Source organism: Abramis brama, assembly GCF_963993115.1.
Source record: "Abramis brama genome assembly, chromosome: 1".
Classification (NCBI taxonomy): domain Eukaryota; kingdom Metazoa; phylum Chordata; class Actinopteri; order Cypriniformes; family Leuciscidae; genus Abramis; species Abramis brama.
The window spans coordinates 8,101,179-8,116,995 of record NC_139963.1 but is presented as its reverse complement, the minus strand read 5'-3'; the positions used below and the strand labels follow the sequence as shown (position 1 = coordinate 8,116,995).

The window sequence follows — 15,817 nt, the reverse complement described above, 5'->3', positions numbered from 1 at the left end:
ACTCAGGCAGAAAAGCCCCATGAAGAAAGGCATTGTCTCATTTATTGAGAGCATAGTTGGATTGATTTATGGAGTTCAGTCATCAATTATCTGCCCACTATCATATCAGTGTTCATTTGCCAAGAAGTCCCACGCTGCCCTTGGAAATGCGGCCTTTTTCAGCAGGTCAGACCTGGTGCCCAGTACATTAAAGTGAGTCTAGTACTTTGAACAATGGCATAATACATCCAAGTGAATGCAGTTTCTCAGTATTTCTGTCGTGGGGTCAACCTTCCAGAAGTAAGGAATGTGTAATGTGTTACATTTTAGAAGTAAAACCAAAGAGCTGAAACAAGATACAAAGTATTTGCCACATTCTAGCCTAAATCCTGAGGTGTTGCATTCTTACCATAGTAAACAGCTGCCGCTAGTGCTCACAGTCGTACTCGCATTGATGATACAGATGTTTCACAGTGCAAAGTTACTCTCTGTGTGTGTTACAATAAGCGCATTAGTTTAGAACGACATAAAAAAAAGAAGAAATAACCAACATGGGAAAATTACGTCAGTTAGAGGTTCTGAATTTCGGTTTTGATTACTTTTCGATTAATCATCCTTCTCTAGATTGAGGTGGAACTCTGATTCGGATGAAGCACACACATGGCGAGACAGCCTAAGAGAAGTGTCTTTGACTGATGACCCACCAGACTTGTTTTATTGAGTAAATGTTTAATGTTTACAAGCTGGCAAGACAGATGTGGCTCCTTTACAGAGGCTTTGTGTTTTGCAAATCCTTTTGAATGAGGAGAATCAGCTGCATTTGAAAGATAAGATTGTCTCGAGAGAAGGACATAAAGGTGGATAAAAGCAGAGACACTGGAAATGTTTTCTTAACAACAAAGAAGCAAGTTGAGGTGTAGTGGTTAAGGTTTCGCACTGGTGGGTTTTTTGGTCCCCATAAAGAGCGAGCCTAGCCAGCAAGTAAGTAGCCATTTGCCACATTGCATCCATTCAAACTCTTGTAGGATTACGGGGATGCTGGGCAATAAGAGCCAGCTTGCATGAATGTCCAGTCCATCACAGAGCTAACGTCTTTGGATTGTGGGGAAAGTCCAAGTGCCTGAAAGAAACTCAGGACAACCAAGTGAAAACATGCAAACTCCATGTTCAGCTGGGGATCGAACCAGGGTTATTTACCTGTAGGGGCACGGCAGTCTACCTCCTAGAGTAGGGATCATGTCACGGTACCAAAATTCCAGTAGTCGGTACCGATACCATTAAAATTTTACGATTCTCTGTACCAGTTTCGGCATAGCAAAATCTGTTGGAACTATTTTTCTATTTTATTTAACTATTTGAAAAAAATATTAAATTCAATTCAATGACTTTATTTATGATGGTAATCATAAGTAAATAATAAGCATTAAAGGCTACATGCTGTTTAAACGTAAATATTGCTTATAAAAAAAATCCCATGGAGACGTAGCTAAATCTACTGTACAGTAGCCTAATTATTTCTGTCAATTCCTTCAAGTTAAACCGAACTTTTATTTTGACGGGTTGCCGTGAAGACCTTTGAGTTTCTGTGTGTGTGTGATATGACGATAGTTTTTTCTCAAATTAAACGGTAAAATGCTCATGAAATGACTCTGGAGATATCATCATGTCGTGAGGCAGCAGAGACTGAAAACAGCGCGAGCATCACTCGTGCTTCAGTGTGTGTGTGTGTGTGTGTGTGTGTGTGTGTGTGAGTGAGTGACGTAAATGAAACCGCGCGTCTTCGCCATTCATTCACACAGTGACAAGCAGAACATGCGGGGTTAATATTTAAATAGTCTTTTGCAGTTTAATATACACAGACACTATATATTGTGGTATATATCGGCTACAGACAGTGCTCCAAGTAAAACAGTTAGTCTGGAGCCCCGTGCTTAGATAAAAACACTGAAGCGACTTAAAGCAGCTCCTATTAGTGGGTACCGAATATACCCGGTACTACAGAAATGCTGGTATCGTCACATTTTCAGTACCGACTTGGTACCGAAGTGCCGGTACTTTGACAACACTATCCTAGAGTTAAGTGTTGAGGGTCCGACAGCTTGTGTCCTGTTCTTTGGAGCCTACTTGTTTGGCCCTGAGCTATAGTCACCATGGCACACCCAGGTTGGATCCAGTGGGATTGTCTGTAGCGTGTCCAAAGGTGGCATTGCAGGACTCTTTCCTTGCTCCAGTCCCTGAGATAAATGTCTGTCAGCATCTACTTTCAATATCCAGCAGCACTGTCTCCAGTTGTCTGTTGCCTTAGCAATGTAATTTTGTTACCGTTACTGATGGTCATATATTCCTACAATGATCCGGAATGAAATCAGAGCTCAGGTCCTGTTGGAGCTGATGCATTTCTTTGCAGCTCAGTTGTTACATATTAAAGCTCTTGAGCTTTTGATAGAAGTGATGGTGTGGGCATATTATTTGCTCCCTGGCTCCCGTAGGCACATGTTAAACTGGGTTAAATCTGAAGGAGGAGATCCTCAAGTATTAATGTCCTGACTTTGCGAGGAGAGTTCTCCAAAGGTTCTGGACGGAAAATAAGAATGTGCCAATCCTGACAGCATGGCGCTTGGGCTCGGTCCTCAAGGGTTCATGTCAAGAGGCTCTCTGTAATTGTGGTTTTTCTTTGCTGGGTTGCGGTGCCTCTGCCATTAGCAAGGCCTTCACCCTTCCATTCAATCAGAGCGATTATAGAGCTGCTTTTGTGACTGATCAGAGCAAAACACTCTTCACTCTTTACGGCTTAAGTAAGGACCACAGAAACAGGTCAGAAAAACCTCCTGCTGCTGTCAGAGGAGAGATGTGAGCATGCACACTAAATATGTCAGCGAAAAAGCACATGATAAATGAGGTCAATGAATAAGCTTGTTCTGGATAATACCCTGATCAAACCAGCTGAGCTGTGTTTTACAAATCCAGATCCATGGGCATTGCAAGACGCAAGTCGAGAGATGCTGGTTTCGGCTCTTTGAATCTGCAGTGTCTGTTATCAGTCAGAGACATGTTGGTTTTCTTGGAATATGAACCTTTCATGTTTTCATCCCAATACCAAAAAGGATGTGTATCGTCCCGATCTGATACCAGCACAGTTTTTTTTTTTTAAATCAATGTATTATTTCTATACCCGTGTGTGGAAGTGATAATGACTCTCTTATGTGTTAAAAACAATCTACTAAATACAGACTACTTCATTATAAAGAAAACTTCCCAATGCCACTTGAAAAAATGTAGGCAAGAAATCATGGCCCTTTGTCGGTTAATCTTCAACACTCGAAAATACTCAGTCAAGAATACATGCTTCCAGTGTCTTGGAACTGGTGCATAACTGATTATTTTATCACAATCATAGACATACTGGTTTGTAGCACAAATAGTTTTACTGTTTACTGCACTTTGTTATTCTTCTAGTTGTTCACCTTAAGCGGATACTCAATCAGAAGCCTTGCACGTTCACAGAGAACCGCTTACGTCCAGGTTGCAAAATAAGGTGGACAGGGACAGAAAGAAGGGTTTTGTTTGTGACTGGTCTCTCTAGCTGTATGTGTGGGTTCATGTGTGGGATGTTGTGGCATTAGCATGTGTGGGTGATTCTGATTAGCAGCCCGCTGACTATCTGTTGCACTGAAATTACTCAATTTCAGACCTGATCTGATCCTGCAGCCCTACAGGTTTGAGATTGACCCATTTATCAGTTTCGAGCTGCAGCAGATATCTTCTGATAGGTTGTGCTACTTCTGTCTTAATTCATGGCAAGTGATTTGTATACATAGCGCTTTTTATAATTCATATTGTTTAAAGGCATGCATTAATGATTCGTAATCGACAATGAGCATTGGGATGCCGGAATCAATAGTTTTATCTTGTATAGTAGGGCTGCACGATGTGTCGTTTAAGCATCGATATCGCGATGTGCGAATCCACGATAGTCACATCGCAGGATGTGCGATGTAGGCTGATCCGTTATTCATTAACCGTACGGGCCAGCTCTCTCCCTCGCGCATATTAATCAAAATCAATTGACACGATGGTGTAAAAAAAAAAACTATCCAGTGATGAAATGTTTTCTGTGTTGACTAATCTTGTGCGATATCCTAAACTGCCGAGATAATTACACAACGCGTGCCGTACACGTCCGATTCGCGAACTAATGATTAATTTGAACCGATTCAATTTAATGAATGGTTTAAACAACTGACCTGTCCAACACTGAACTCACGAGACGTCTGAATTGGTGTATAAAAAATCTGTAACACTTTACAATAATGTTCTATTTATTAAACTATTTAACTACATTACTTTACATTTAATATTAGTAAACTGCACTTCTACAACATTGTTAATTTCAACATTTAGGCTATAGCCTTATTGAAATCAAAAGTTGTACAGTATGTGTTAACATAGTTAATGCACTGTGAAGTAACATTACCAAACGATGAACAGCTGTATTTTTATAAACTAAGATAAACAAAGATTAATAAATACAGAAGTATTGCTCATGGTAAGTTCATGTTAGTTATTAGATTCATTAACTAATGTTAACAATTCAAACCATATCCTAAAGTTAAATAATACTCTGATGTTTAAATAATTTAAAATGAGAATGTAAGTGTGCTTACCCCATATTTGTTTGTAAGAAAAAATTAGATTAGATTTCATTTCATATCGCAATATATATCACAGAAAAATAAAATATCGAAATGTCATTTTTTCCCAATATCGTGCAACCCTATTGTATAGTGTGTCATAGTGGACGACAAGCGACCGACGTCATGACAGATATACTAGCATGATTTATTTCGGTCCTCCATGATGGGTTCCAGCACATCCGTGACGTTGACCAATAGGAGCACAGAAGCTCCTCCATAGACAGCTTTCAAACATGGCAAAACAAAAGGGAGGCGATGGTATTGGTGCGGCTAGGTGGAATAATGCAATTGAAACAATACTCCTGCATTTATTATGTTCCTTCGAGGGATGAATTCTGGAGAATGATAGCAGAGGCGCTTAAGCAACCCCAAAAGTACTGGAATTAGTATTAAGTATAGGCAAGATGCCAGTGGCGTATTGGGACATTGGCGGCTTCACTTTTCTAAAATGGAAGAGAGTGAAGGTGTTTCGTATAAATCTTTTTTTTCCAGTCTACCCACATCTCACAATAATTTCAGGAGTCATAATCTGACACACTGACTTTCGAAACAAAAATATTGTGTTGTCTGAACCAGACATTACAGCCCCCAGTGAGCAAGTCTGAGGCAACTGTGGCAAGGGAAAAACTCCATAAGATGTTTAGGCAGCGCCGGGAAAGAACCTGTGTGGGGAGCCCATCCTACTCTGGCATTGCAGTGAATTCATTTTCTTCATGTGGGTTTCTCGAGAAAAGCGAACACTGAGCTCTCTCTTCACCTCGTTTCATTGTTCATTGCTGGAGGAAGCAGAAAGTGTGTCTGCCACTTGCATGACTTCGAGGGGTTTTCCATCATCAAACTGTATGTGAAGTGGTTCACCATATCTTTCCCTCAGACTCTCAGAACTTACAAGGGTTTTTACATTGTTCAATAAAGAGTTTCTTTTCAAATGAGCTTTTAGAGGTCTAAATATCATTTTGCGCAGTATTCAGTTTTTCTAAATAATTGGTGACTAAATTGCTTTAGCGTCATAAACTTTCCCTCTGATGTTGAGAAAATAGGCGTAATTCCAATGTGTTTTTTTTAGAGTACAACTTTTTCTCATGGAAATATTTGGTTCCCATAAATCTGGATGTTTTGTCTCTGTTTCTGTGATTTAAATTAATGCAGAAAATCTAGTTTAATTAATGCAGTAATCTAGTTTAAAGGACTATATTCAACACATTTGTAGCATTTAGTTTTTCCCTGAAATCCACTTATATAATGTAAAGTGTGTTATATAATATGGTCTCAAACAGGACCAGGGTTAGGGTTACTGACCTCTACGTATTGGCATAGTTCACACACTGTAATTTATCCAGGAGGGTCGCTGCTGAATACTAAATAGATGGCAATAATGTGGGCGGCCATATGTTAATAAGCTCATGGATGTGACTTAAAACTATAGGTTTTTGGTGGACTGGGGACTTTAAATGAGTTTTGAATGTTACAGTAGGAAAATTAAATTTCACTGTATGAACCATTTAATTTCAAGTGTATATTAGAGAGGGATGCTGTGAGGTGACGAGTGTTTGTTCTCGGCACCCTCACAGATGGGGTTTGAAGCACTGATGGGTTGCCATGGCTACAGGAGGATGCTGTGGGTGAGATCTCACAGTCACATGGTGAATAAAAGTTTGTGCCTGTGATTGAGGCGTCTGGCTAGAGAGCACTAAAGCCCATTTCTGCGATGCTGAAGGCGTCGTTCAGGCTAGTGTGTCGGTCTACTGCGACTCAAAAGGGTTTTCATTGATTTGTGCTTTATCTTTTTGGATCAGATTGAGGACATTTGCAAGTATTTACGGATCTCGTTATTTCCTTGGTGTCTCTTGCACATTTGGAGTAGTTTTACTCATGATCCAGTTACGATATCATAGTGCATTACAATATTTGTGACAAGGAAATCAGGCCTGGTTATCGTTTCTTTTCAATAATTTGTTGGTTATTGATGCGTGTATGCTTGTAAAGATGCTGCTGGGTAATATTGTGTCCTATCAATTCTGTTCACAGTCCTTTCGTTCACTAATCTGTCTTCATTTCACCATATCATCACTAAAATATGATCAGATCAATGTTTAATATTTCCTCAGTTCAAAGGAAGCCTAGGTCACTGGCTATGAAAAAAAAAACATTTTTTTTTTAAATCTCGTTCTCAGTGCCTGACGACCTCACGCCTGAGGAGCAAAAAGAACTGGAAAACATCCGCCGCCGAAAGCAGGAGCTGCTGGACGACATTCAGGTAATAATGAGCTTCTGTGAATCATTTATTCAACTCTAACTCACTATTCAAAGGCCATTCACGCTTTATATTATATTACAATTCATGCATGGATTTGACTGGCTTATTCATTTAATAATCTGCAGTTCAGGGCTCCAGACTACGACCAAATTGTAGCATTTTGTTAACGACTGAATTTTGTTAGAGGTCGCATTGGTGCCACCAGCACGTTGGCCAAATGATAATAACTGCCTTTTATGTTGCATATGAGAAACATCAAATGGCAACCTAAACAAAAGTGAAACGAAACCGTTTACTCAATCATGCTACACCGTAACTACACATCTTTGAATTTACCAAATAATTAATAACATCGCAGCGAGATCTAGTGGGAAACATTTAAATTCGGCGCAGAATTCTGTTATAAACCATAGATATCAGATCAAACGTTGTTAAAGGCTTTTCAATCCACAAATCATCAACATTCACCATCCAGCAATGTAGCGATGCTAACTGTAACCATGGTATTGTGGCAGAATGTTTGTTTTACATCATCTCAGGGTTCGTACAACCTTTTGAAATTTAAGCACTTTAAGGGCTTTCAAGTGCTTTACACTTTTTCCAGCACTTCAAAGCTCAAAATATTATCCAATTTTAATATTATTTGTAGTGTGATGATTTATAAAACTAAAAGTTTAAAGATGTTGGAAACTAAAACTTCATGGCACTGAAACACTTTTATTTAAAAAAAGAAAAACATGAAATTACCACTATAACCGGTAGATGGCGGCAGAGGAGCAACATTTCCACTCCCTATTAGAAGAAAAAAAATAGGAATTAACAAAGTCAAGAAAAACTAACTTTTCTTAAATTTTTTACTTATTTACTAATTTTATCTCATTTTACATTCATTTTATAATCACTGAAGCTGTCGGTCAGTTCAGTGTGATACTATAAAAGAACAATGGTACATTTAATAAGAGTGGAATATTTACTGTTGTTAATAATGATAGTTAATTTTAAGTGCTTTACTGTCAAATTTACAATAAACAAACAAGTATTATTAGTAACTGCACTTCTTAATGCAAAAAAATACTATTTTTTTAGTAAATATAAAATAAATAGTAAAAATAAATATATAGTAACAGAAATATAAAAAAATAAACAAAATAATTAATACAAATAATAAAAATAAAATAAATAATTAGTTATATTATTATTTAATCTTATCCCACAGCTGCTATATAAGATGTGAAAATGTTTTATTCTGAAATAATTATAATAATTATTATTATAATAACAATGAATCTACAAATATTTGTGGTATAAGAATTTGACTTGTCATTCACCAAGTATGAACACAGTTAGTCCAAAAAGGAAATGACTCAAGCTGACAGGAACAGGGTGGACTTGTTTAGAGAAGGACTCTCACACATGAGCCAAACACTGATCACTTTCAGCTCTACTACTAATAACAGTCAAATGGATTTGATCTGTCAGGGTGCTGACCTCCAGTATACTATACACTTACTTAAAATTCCTTTAGTGTTCCATGGGAATGTATAATTTCCTAGCACACTCCGTTTACATTAATACATTTAAGAAAACTTCCCTCCCCTTTGCAAACCGAATTTCTACATCTTGAGGTCTTCTGACAAAAGTGTTTCTGTTCTTGAGGCAGTCTTCCTTTGGGAGGACAGACGTCTTGAGGAATGTGTGTTTTCTCTGGTTTTGGGAAAACAAAAACAGGCTTTTCTTTGCTAGTGAATTACAAACAGGAAGAAATGACTTGAGCTTGACAAACACTTGAGAGCGAATTTCACCACCATCCAGCTGAAAATGAATACGAGGAGGGAAAACTCTTCATTGTGTGACCTCAGGACCAGCCCGGCTCCAGACCGTCACTAAACTCTTGGCAGAAGAGACCGGCCTGTTGCCCTAAAACCATTAATCTCCCCAAAGACATGGTAAAATAATCCAATTTTGATGTCTGTAGTCTTTACTTTGGGCCATTCTCCAGTTGTCCTCCTTTAATGTCATGTATATGTCGTCTATAGCAAACTATTCATCCGCTGGAATTAGATTTGAGCCGTTAATGTCAGGCCTCGTGAGCTGGGACAGGACACATGCAGAGAGTACCACCATACTCTCTTGTAGTAGACCTTGGTTCTTTCTCATACCTAAAAAAAAAAAAGTGAAGATTATCCTACTGTTCATAAAACATTCACTACTAGGCTTAAGAGATATAACCAGTTTAGATGGAAAGGATCTTAAACTGACTAGCTGAAGGTTTTACTGTAGCTAAACCCATTAATAGTAGGGCTGTCACTTTTGTGAAAAAAATCCTGTTCGATTTTTGAGACATAAGTGTTCATTGAATCGATTGTAAAATCGATTTTCCATGTCTAAAAACGTTTCCATTTTAAACGCCAAATATAGGCAAATCCACGGACAACTAACGGGCATTAGGACGAACGTAAAGATCGCTGCGGGCGTATCGTGACGAGCTGGACGCCCTCCGAGAAGACCGTTAAAATCGATTACCCATTTTCGTTTTCCAAACTTGTGTTGGTTGGTCCGATCGTTTGTGCAATCGATTTTCGAATGCAAAGTGACAGCCCTAATTAATAGACGTAGTACTTCCTTATGTTCACGGTACCCTCGCCATCTCTGAAAAGCCAAGCTTATGTTGATTCTTGTTTTATTACGAGCTCTGTCGCGATCTCTTTTTACCAGCAGACCCATGTCAACCATTCTCGCTTATTGCCACTCCCATACGCGTAAAAGTAGCCGGATCAACTTTTCTCTATTTACGGATATGACGAGACGCGCGTATGCATACAGTTGTATGACGATTACTTGCTGCTGAAAAATTCCATTTTTAGGACACAGTGTTTCTTGTTTGGGTTAGTGTTTCACTCACAACACAACTCTAGACACGTGTGTGTTGTTGTTTCATTTCTCATCTGTATTGACCACTATGGTGTGGCGTAATTATCTCTGGAGTCTCGTTTGATTTGAGCCCTCTCATTTCCTCATTTCTCCACAGCGTCTGAAGGATGAGATAGCCGAAGTGACCAGTGAGATTGAGAACCTGGGTTCCACCGAGGAGAGGTGAGTGGACGTTCCCTCACTGATTACTCATACACACTTCATTTCCACTCATGTGTCACTTTGTGAGTCATGCGTGAGGTCAGATCTGCCTAGCATCTTAGCATCTAGCTACACCATCTTCTTGAATGTCAACCCATCCTGTTTTATTAGAATCTGTTAAACTATTCAAGAAAATGTAAGTCACAGTATTTCCAGAGAACTGTCTTGTGTTGTTCAAAATGAGAACCAAATTGCAATTCCCAATCCCAGTTGGATTCCACAAGACCTCTTTTGTTCAAGGCAGTAGTTGTTTAAATGTTGGGTCCATCAGCCAGAGATTATGAAGCATATGAAATAAACCTCATGACATCTTTTGTAAAAGGGTATAAAACAATAAACATCAGGAGTTCTTTTTTATAATCTACTGATCATTGTCCCCGCAGGAAAAACATGCAAAGGAACAAACAAGTGGCAATGGGCCGTAAGAAATTCAACATGGATCCCAAAAAGGTGATTAAGCAGTCTATTAAAGCGTGTTCACTGAATGAATTATATGTGTATCATTTGTCTTAGAGGTTAAACACCTTGAACGTGTGTGTTTGCAGGGGATCCAGTTCCTCATTGAAAATGACCTTCTGAAGAACACCAGTGAAGACATTGCACGGTTCCTCTACAAGGGTGAAGGTCTTAACAAGACTGCAATAGGAGACTACCTGGGAGAGAGGTGTGTGTGATTATTAGTACAAATACTGCAACCAGCACATGATTTGTTGGTGCCGATTGGGGTCACAGGCCTTTTAAGTAGAAAATTAACTTGCATAAAGCAGTCATAATAGTGATATTATTGTTGTATTGCAGCAATTACGAATATATTTCATAATTTTTTTAATTCATGCCAATTTCTTCAGGTTTTAGGAATATTTAAGTGCTTTTGGTACTATAAGGCATGGTCACATTAGTGAAATTTCAGTGAATATCGCAGGCAAAAAGGTTTATCATCCATTTTCAGTAGAGTAGTGATGCACAAAGCACTACTTAAGCAAGTCACTTTCAAACCAATCACCTTTCTGTTGGTCAACACGACGAGTTTGCATGAAAAACGCGAACAGGATGTGAAAAATGTGTGGAGAAACGCCATTACGGGAAATTCCAAATCGCAAAGACTTCTATTGAAATGACTGGATTTTTTTGGAAGTTTTGCCGAGCATTGGTTTTAGAACCCAGAAGTGTCTCAAAAGTTTATATGTCAAGTCCATTGCTTTGGTGTTGTATATTTGCATTGCTATCTAAATACTATCTAATTAAAATCTGAATCAATAAAATATTATAAATTGCCCATTATGTTGAATTCACCAAAATGCATATCGTGTAAAAATGTGACTTATGAGGATGGAAACGGCATTAGATCCCTTCTACACCTTTAAATACACCTAATTATCTGTCAACTGGCCCTTCTGGTTAATTCCTGGAAACCAGTGTCATCTTCCCACTGTAATTTGCTGAGAGACAGGATAATGTGGATTGTCCTGTAAATCCCATCCGCATCTGTCTTTGATTACCCTTTTATCCGGACTCTAAGCTCATTAGACTCTTCATATTTAAGGAATGCTGACTCAAACAGGACTGAAATTCAGACATGTTATTCTAGTTCACTGGGCAACACCTAGTGACTTGGTTGCGTCTGCACAAGAATTCCTTCTTTTTTTTTCCTTTCGATCTCATCCTGGGTTTCGTTGCCTCCGCCTCCTTGTTTTCTGTTCTTCCTCGGTCTGGGTGTGGCTGCTGAAACGCTCAGGAAACGGAGAGCAGAGCTTTCTGTGACAGCAGATCAGATTGTCTCTCTGAGCACTTCAGCTCCTCTGTTAGGGAGGGGGTCTGCAGTGCTGTGTCCCGTGAGTGGACTGTCACCAGATCACCGGGAAAGGGTGTAGAGAGGATGAGATCGCCCTCATTCCCCATGTGGGATATCACATCCTCCGCTTGCAGAGGATAAATGTCATGGTTTCGAAAAATGATGCAGTGCTGAATGATCTCACAGCCACCTTGTCTTGAGTAAATCTTAAGCTGCGTCCCAAATGACGCACTTGTGCACTATGTACTCATCTATGTAGTCACACTATTTCTACTTAAAAACATCATTGAATCGTGCATAAGCATGCGAATTGGGACACACCTATACAAGTGACCAGATAAGTGACAAATTTGCTTGTTCTTATTGCATGTAAAAGTGCAGTAATTATTCAAAATGTCTCCTTTTGTGTTCCATGGAAGAGAGAAAGCCATACAATGACATGAGTGTGGTTAAAAAAATACAGAATATGTATTTGTTGGTGAATTATTCCTTAAAGTGACAGTGCACTAATAAATTAAAATGGTCATCATACTCACCCTCATGTCGTTCCAAACCAGACTTTTGATCATCTTCAAAACCCAAATGAAGATATTTTTAATGAAATATTAGAGCTTTCTGTTAATTCTACCAAAACTTTCAAGTTTCGAAATGTTCATTAAGACATTGAAAAAGTACTCCATATGAATCGAGTGTTTTAATGCAAAACTGTTGAAGAGACATGATCTATATTTATGACGAACAGATTCAATTTAGGCTTATAGGCTTTAGAATAGGCTTTTATTCTCACACACACACACACACACACACACACACACACATATATATATAGAGCACATCAGTATATGGTAAATAAATGACAAACTAAGGTCTTATTGGTTTGGAACGACTTGAGGAATTGATGGCAGCATTTTTTGAGTGAACTATCCCTTTAAACTTCTGTTACTCCAATAAAGGCCCATTCATAGCATTAGCGATAATTATAAAGATACAGTTCTAAAGATCATCTACACCACATCTAACAATAACGGGACAGATAAACTATATCCTTGGAATCACTTTTAAGATTGATTTTTTTTTTTTTTTTTTCAGCTGATGAACAATAAAACATTGGCAGCCAATCAGAATCCATCCTGCTTTAAAGAGATCGAACATTTAAAACAACAGTCGACAAAACTCAGGCTTGCGCTTATAATAAACAGAACGTCATTGTCCGTTGGTCTTAATGCTATTATAATTATCGTTGTAGTTATCTTTATAGTTATCATTCTTTGTGTGAACTTGCATTACGATGCTTTGGATGAAAGCGTCTGATACTTACCTCTTGCTCTCATTTCCACATTGTTCAACAGAGATGAATTGAATCTCCAGGTCCTTCATGCGTTTGTGGAGCTGCACGAGTTCACTGATTTGAACCTGGTCCAGGCTCTCAGGTAACACTTGTAGTTGTGAATAACTGTAAATAATATGTATACTGTGCATGTTTGAAATTTACGAAAGGTTTAATACATTTGCCACTGGTTGGTTTGCATTGGTCAGACCTAATATCATTGATGTTCGTCTCCACACAGGCAGTTCCTCTGGAGTTTCAGGCTTCCTGGCGAGGCACAGAAGATCGACCGAATGATGGAGGCGTTTGCCCAGCGCTACTGCCAATGCAACCCGGGAGTCTTTCAGTCCACAGGTGGGTCTACTGTACGTTGTAGTCTGTGTTCGGTGTTTAAAGGTGCTGGATGTTACCTTCTCACTCTACTAAAGCATAAAAATACCATAATATGTTTGCATTTATTGAGGAAACATGCTAAGTTCATACTCGTTTCTCTGAAAAACACTTCTACAGCCAGTTATTTTACTTTGAAATGTGCATTTCCAGGCTGGAATGTTTGTTATTGTTTTGGTTTGTGATATTGCACGTTGCCAATTTGCCAATTTTCATTGTCCATTGCACTCGTTCCTGTTGCGTGAGCTCAAACTGGCGACCCGTGTGAGCGCCGTTGAGTCTGAGGAGCAGGTGACGGGAGAAACTACGATCTCTGATATTTTTAAGTCGACTGCAGTACCTATTTCGACCACTAGTTGTCATTCTTACATACTGCACCTTTAAACCTGCGTTAATAACATTTCCAAGAGACATGAGCAGTGTTTCACCAATACTGCTTTCCCTAGTAATACTCACAAATTGAGAGCTGGAAATATTGAATTAGATACACTCAAACAATGCATTTATCTTTAAATAAATGCCATTTACCAATAGCCGATATTTACAACACATGTAAATATAGTTAAATGAAAGTTTCCTGGCAAATGGCATCAACTTGCACACACATCACACACACATGCACAGCCTTTAAGTTCTCTCTCTTCCTTCCAGGACATTGTTCTTGTCACGATCACCCTCTGTAACTCCACAGTTCTCCTCATTAGCATTCATCCGAGTTATGAGAGTGAAATATTTAAATGGCCAGTGTGCCTCTGCTTCTGATTCAGCATTTTCAAACACTACCATTTTCAATGTCAGTGTGGATGGTTGTAACGAACTGCTTGTTTGTTTGTTTTGCAGACACATGCTACATCTTGTCCTTCGCCATCATCATGTTGAACACCAGCCTTCACAACCCAAACGTGAAGGACAAGCCCCCAGTGGAGCGCTTCATCTCCATGAACAGAGGCATTAATGAGGGAGGAGACCTGCCAGAGGACCTGCTCAGGGTTGGTCTCCTCTCACTTCTACTTACGTCTGTAGATGTGTTTATATTCTTGTGTTTGTATTAGTGTTGTAGCGTGCTATCTTTGTCCCTTATCCCAATTCACTTTCAACAGCGCTTCGTAGAAATCACTTACTGCCCGGTCTGTGTAACGCTTCACAAATCTTCTTTTTTTTTTTTCGTGTAATTCATCAATAGATACTGTATCTAAATTGTGAGCTCAGAAACAAACATTTGAATAAATGAAATCTTACCGCTTTTCTATTTTTCCATTTTTCGTCTTGTAATTCTGCGCTGTTGTGTGATCTCGTGGTTGTACTGTACCGTGCAAAATGAACAAGGGTATAAAAGGTATATTAATAAAATAAAGTAAGAACGAATAAGTAGGGAAAGACCATCAGTACCCAGGCCACCGGGATTTCACTTTTCCCGGTTGCTCCCGATGGCCAGTCCAAGACTGCCTTATAATTTAGCACAATTAGACTATTAATAAAATGATGGCACTTCAGGAGAAAAAGGTCATCCTCTGTGTTCAGGCTTTTAACGTGCATGCAGTGTGTATAAAGCAGTTACATCAATGAAATTATAGTACAGGTAGTCCACACCCCCGTGCTAATGGTATCGCCCACCACGCAAATTACACGAAAAATGGAAAAATAGAAAAACGGTTAGATTTCATTTATTCAAATGTTTGTTTCTGAACTCGAAAAAAAGGCAAATATCCATTGATAATGTAACCACACAACAAGAAACATCTGGTTTCAATTGTTCATTTGTGCATTTGCATTGCATGGTCTGAAAGCTGAGCGGTGAAGCGTTACACGGACCCTGCACCTTTAAGAAAATGATTCTCAGGTTTACACCGTAACAGTCTGATATTTAAAGGGGTTATTGGTCTACATTTTCTGATTCGTCTTTCTTTGTTCACCCATCAGATATAATTGAGGACGTAAATGAAAATAAATGTACGTGATTAAATTACTAAAATGCAGAGTAACAAATGGCAAGACTGAGCCGAACAGAATAGCAGGAAATGAAAGAAAACATGTTCAGAATTGAGCTTTAATTACTTTGTTTACAGGAAAAGTCCAATAGCGATGTGTAGATTGTGTGATTGACTGTTTCTAACGTGACATTTGAAATGATAAAAATGTAATCACTGAATAGGTTAACATATTGTCCAACAATGAATAACTTTTTGCATGCACTATATATTGTTCTGTCTCTCCTTATAAGGATATTTGAGGCCGTTCTGTAGGTT

The 15,817-nt window shown here is 38.7% G+C and overlaps 1 protein-coding gene across 5 annotated transcripts in view; it reads left to right on the top strand.

Annotated features, from left to right (window-relative positions):
• The window catches only part of cyth1a (cytohesin 1a), a 67,840-nt gene that overhangs the window by 41,610 nt on the left and 10,413 nt on the right, over positions 1-15,817 (top strand). For all 5 annotated transcript variants that reach the window (XM_084110186.1, XM_084110184.1, XM_084110185.1 and 2 more), the window contains 7 exons: positions 6,848-6,930; positions 9,959-10,023; positions 10,446-10,512; positions 10,608-10,726; positions 13,204-13,284; positions 13,423-13,535; positions 14,412-14,560. In XM_084110186.1, coding sequence (XP_083966312.1) covers positions 6,848-6,930; positions 9,959-10,023; positions 10,446-10,512; positions 10,608-10,726; positions 13,204-13,284; positions 13,423-13,535; positions 14,412-14,560 — 677 coding nt within the window. Of the gene's footprint in view, positions 1-6,847; positions 6,931-9,958; positions 10,024-10,445; positions 10,513-10,607; positions 10,727-13,203; positions 13,285-13,422; positions 13,536-14,411; positions 14,561-15,817 lie in introns of those variants that run through there.